Below are 5,273 nucleotides of genomic sequence, written 5' to 3'. Positions count from 1 at the left end.
AATCAAGAATTACCATTAAATTGAAACTTACTAATTTTAAAGCAAAAATGAGATGCTAATGTTAGCATCTGGCATATTACATGAACTTTAGAATTACTATTGGATTGAAAATAAATACAGAACCATAGATTTTTTTAGAAAGAGTCGGAGATGCCACTGTTATCGTGTGAGTCTCAGCGCACCGCGAGTTGCAATTTATCCCCTCTTATAACAGGAAGGGCCACGACAACAAGAATGAATGAATATTTGTGGAAGCGCTAATTCTTGTCTAAATTTAAGGGTTGAAAGCTTTAAGGTTTTAAATTTTATTAGGAACAATATCAGATGAACAAATTAAGGTTTGCAGTAGGCAAAAATAAAATACAAAAATCACTAATAAGGGAAGGGAGCACAGGCCGGGTTAATGTGGACTTGACATTACCGTACCAGCTGTAAAAATAAATGAAATTAATAAAATAGCAAAGGATGTATAATTTAAGAAGCTGTGATTGAAATGATTAATTAGTAATCAAGCACTGCAGGGTAAAGTGAAGGCAAGGGACTCATCAGTTAACCTTAACAAAGCAAGCAAGGGATATAGTCATAATTAAATGGAATCAAAACAAGTTCAGTTAAACCAAAGAACCAAAAGGGTTTGCAAGGTGAACACGGTTGAGAATGCAATGACAGACTATTAAGTATAGTTGACTATTTGTTTAAAATAGGAATCATGAGAAAATGCAATAGTTAATGTAATGAATCAAAGAATCATAATCAATCAAGAACCAATGCCTTATTTACAAAAACACAAGTTAATTAAAATACAGACAAAACATATATATATACAAGGGTGAACATTTACTAACCAGCATGGCTAAGCACGAGTGGTCAGGACTGTCAGACCGCTCTGTTACACAGCTGAGTGTCATTCATTTGGCTCAGCTTTATAAATAAATGAATATCTGTAACAGAGACTGAAACAAAAGAGGACAAAGACATTGAGGTGAGGTAAAAGCAAGGCCGGAGGCAAATAACAAGGATAAATAAGCACAGATAGGCTGTGCTACACAAGCCACAAAAGCCTCCCGGCAACACCGTGTTTAGAAAACATGTGTTCTTTGAGATGATTTTGACAGCCATTTTCATAATCACACACCTTGCATTTGAATCCTTTCCCTATACCATGTTTAGAAAAAGTGTGTTCTTTGAGACGTACTTGTCTGCCGGTTTCATAATAATACAACTTGCATTTGAATCCTTCCCCCAAACCATGTTTAGAAGAGAAATGCATTTGGAGATATTTTTTTCCAGATGCAACATAGTTGCATAATCCACATTTTAATTTAGTTTCAAAATTATGTTCGTCAATTTGGTGGGCATTTGAAGGAACTTTGGAATGAAATGAATCAGTGGATGAGGAAACTTTGTGCAATTTCCTTGTTAATCTTGCATGGTCATTGTTGGTCAAGTTGTATTCCAAAGACTTGAACTCAGATGCAGGCTCATCAAAAAGAACTTCTTGGACTGCACCTGCACTATTGGGTCCCAACAAAATTTTTTTCTCAGAAGCAGACATCTCTTTTCCCTTGGTTTCAGGATAAACACTCATCCACTTATCCTGCCCAATTTTGCCCTGTGCATTGCACGGGCTATCCTGAGGAAAGAAAACATATTCTTGCGTGTAATTTCCCATATAAGGCAATGAAAATAAAATTGATGCAGTGTTCAAATAAATTCTAGAATAATATAATCATTATTATCTTCTGCATGCAAGCTTTTGTGGGGGTAAAATTCATGAGAAAGCAGGAATTAAATTAACTTATATTAATACAATCAATAAATTAATTATATTCCAAATGAATGGAAAATAATTTTGGCAATTGAAATAGGAAGGTCATCTGAGCATGGAACTTCTATCAATACAAGCACATTAAAAAGCTTCAATTTGTTTCCGATGTTCATTCTGGGTGTGTGATCCAAAGATTATATATAGATTTTTTGTAAAAAACACAGACAAAATGCACTAGACAATATTTTCAAATAAATGTGCATTCATGTAAATTTTCAATAGAAATTCAATAACAATATCAAATCCCAGAAAAAAACAAAACAGAAAGATATATGATACACATGAAGGGAACGTCATTGCAACACACGTAGCTGGTAGACTTATTGCTGCAGAAGTCTTGATCATTTATAGCCTGTGATAGAATATTTGTGACAAACTTAGATTCAACAGGTAGATATTCTATCAGAAAATGAGTCAAGAACTTCTGATGGGAGAACATAAAAATTGAAAATATAAATTGCTCTACAAATGAGAAATGTATCAAAAATAGGAGCTGAAGAGAGACGAGATGTTCACAGTACAGCCAATGCAGACAGATCATCAACATTTCAATTCCTCGGCAGTTCATTTGCACCCAGAAACCAGCTCTACCAACCTGCTTACGAGGCACGGCAGCAGTGTACTGTGAGGTGCTGGTGCAGGCCTCGTGAGCCTCAACTTGAACCTCTTTCTTGCATGGCTTGCAAGATGAGGGAAGTGGAGTTTGCTGGTCAACACATCATGAGCAGGAACATTAGTTACTTTGCATGGATTTGGATGAAATTCATGTATTAAAATGATCACGGCCTAGCTTAATTCAAATAGGATCAAAGTCAAAATAAGGCATACAAATATTCAATTCAAGAAAACAGAATAATACCATGTGAATCATTTATCACAATTTGAAATTTACTTTATAAACAACTCATGATCTAGCACTCAAAATTCCTAAGAAGGTTATTTTACAGATTTTCGTCTCTGTACAAATATGGTATACCTGTAGCATAGTTAAAAATTTGATAAATTTGTCCATATATTGTTTGTTAGGGGTGGAATTCAATGACTAGCAAATGAATATTTTCAAAAATTTCACCTCATATTCTTCACTGCAAATTGGTTCATCCTTGACAGTGATGTCCTCTCCCTCATCTTCAGGCTCCTCTTTGATGTAAACTGTCATGATGGAGGGTAGGGATGAGCTGCTGCCCTCCATTGCTGGATGGAATGTACAAGAATTAACAGCATGATGATACTTAAAGGGAAGAATTTTGACATTGCAATGGACTCTAACTACTACTATGAATGGTATTTTCGGTGGAATCGGTGGAGAGAACACTAACAGCAAGTCATCATCACCAACTTGTTTTTCAACATTATCTGTCAAGATATTTGGTTCAAGAATTGTGTCAACAATAGAAGAAAATCATATATATCAATGAATTATAGCATCTTCCAGATCAACAAATAATATAGACATTTAAGCACTACCATCAAACAGGGTAATAAGGAACTGGCCGGGTAAATCGAGAGTCCTCCGTCAAAGTATAAAAATGTTGTAGCAGTGAAACTAATAGAAATATTACAAAACTAAAGATAGTGGCATAAACTTCAACATTTTTATTTTCAACATAGCATAATGGAAGTTAAGAAATCATGCATTTACTAGCTCCAAAAAATCCCTAAATAAATGCTGAGGAGAGATATTTTGAAAAAGTACTTCTGTTAAGGTCTGTAGTAAAAAAATATTTACCACATTAAAAAAATTTGCTAAAAAAGTTGCAGACAGGTGTCAGCTTTAAACTTCATAGACTGAATTTGTGTAATCTAAAACGCAATGGTGACCATTTCCGCACGACGGGATATTTATGAGGGGTAATACTGGACACCCCTAAAAATGCATTTTCAGTAGAACCTTGGTAATCAAAGGCTCCAGTTAACAAAAAAGTTGGTAAACAACAAAGAAATTTGATCACTTTTACATCACTCAGCAAAAAAATTCACTTGACAAAAAATTAATGCTTCATTGGTCATCGCAAAATTATGCATATAATGTCATAGACAGAACTGTGATTAGACGTATTAGACTGTGACAGAACGTATTAACCTAAACTAAGATTTACGTTATTTCTTCAAAATATATGATGGTTGTCAATAATATATTCCTTTTGGTTTTAGGTATGTTTTTTATGATATTTTTTGTCATAGTGAATTCACTTGACACAATTAAAATGGTGCAAAATTACAAGCCCAGTCCTGTAAGCTTACAGATACAGAAGAAATGTTATAGCCTATAGGGCTGCTGATATGAAGCTTGCAGTTATGTAACAAGGTCATTGCCAATTATCAGTAGCATGTCCATGGATATGGCAATATCACATCAATAATATGGTAATGTATGGATATGGAGTAATATCATATCAATAAAGGAAAAACAAGTACCATCAAATGGGGTAATAATGGACGGGCAGGGTAAATTGGAAAAGTCCTCCATCATTTTCTAGAAATATTGTAGTAGCTAAACAAATTGAAATATTGCAAAACCAAAAATAGTAACTACAGACCTGGTGTAAAGTTAAACATTTTTCCTATCTATGTAGCATAAAACCAGTTAAGAAATCATACATTTACTACCGCCGAATAATTCCTGAAAAAAAGTGTGAAAAGTGAGATTTTGGAAAAGTGCCTCTGCTAGAAAAATACAATAACAATACTCTGTAGCAAAAACAATACAATACAAATACTCTGCAGCAAAAAAAATTACCCATAATGAAAAAGTTTATGGCACAAAAAAGTTGCACATAGGTGTCGGCTTAAAAACATGATTGACAGAATTTGCATAACTATAACTCATTAAAAAAATTGTGGCCATTTCCGCAAGATGGGGCCATGGGGGTAGTAAGGGACATCCCTAAATATGCATTTACAGTAGAACCTTGGATAGCAAAGGTTCCAGTTTCTGAAAAAATTGAGTAATAGCACAGAATTTTGATTACATTAACCTTGCTCAGCAAAAGAAATTCACTTGATGAAAAATTAATACATCATCAGTCTTCACAAAATTATGTGTAGAATTGATAGAATTTTGAACCAGGCACTAGGCAACTCCTGGCAACATAGAATGAAAAGTAATTAACCAAAACTTTGATTTGTTTTAAGATATCATTTATATTTTATCCTACATTTACATCATCTGCCAAGGAAGAAGAGGACTTTGGAGTACTCAGTACTGGTACTGTTAGTAATGGGGTCCTATTATAGGAAACAGGGCCCAGGGGAAATACACTCCGTATGCACAGTTCACTTAACACTTCCAAGTTACAAGGGTAATTTGGGGTGCTTCTCTTTTGCTTAAGGCACCTTACGAATAGCATATAGAATTTTTTGGAGAAGCCATACAATAGCCCTCTCAAAGACCTTCAAAATGAGCCCAGACTAATTAATAAAATCTCTCATCATGGTACCCAGT

At 34.4% G+C, this 5,273-nt stretch overlaps 1 protein-coding gene across 1 annotated transcript in view; it reads right to left on the bottom strand.

Annotated features, from left to right (window-relative positions):
• The window catches only part of LOC108673246, a 6,921-nt gene extending 3,676 nt beyond the window's left edge, over positions 1–3,245 (bottom strand). The window contains exons 1-3 of the mRNA XM_047882309.1: positions 2,901–3,245; positions 2,424–2,534; positions 1,196–1,633 (exon numbers count right to left, since the gene is read on the bottom strand). Of these exons, the coding sequence (XP_047738265.1) occupies positions 1,196–1,633; positions 2,424–2,534; positions 2,901–3,020 (669 nt within the window). The 5' untranslated portion in view covers positions 3,021–3,245. The remainder of the gene's footprint in view (positions 1–1,195; positions 1,634–2,423; positions 2,535–2,900) is intronic.
• Positions 3,246–5,273: the final 2,028 nt, after the last annotated feature.

This window comes from Hyalella azteca, unplaced genomic scaffold (genome assembly GCF_000764305.2).
Source record: "Hyalella azteca isolate HAZT.00-mixed unplaced genomic scaffold, Hazt_2.0.2 contig10143, whole genome shotgun sequence".
In the NCBI taxonomy this organism is placed as follows: domain Eukaryota; kingdom Metazoa; phylum Arthropoda; class Malacostraca; order Amphipoda; family Hyalellidae; genus Hyalella; species Hyalella azteca.
The sequence above is the reverse complement of the archived record's forward strand: the minus strand, read 5'-3'. Positions and strand labels throughout refer to the sequence as shown.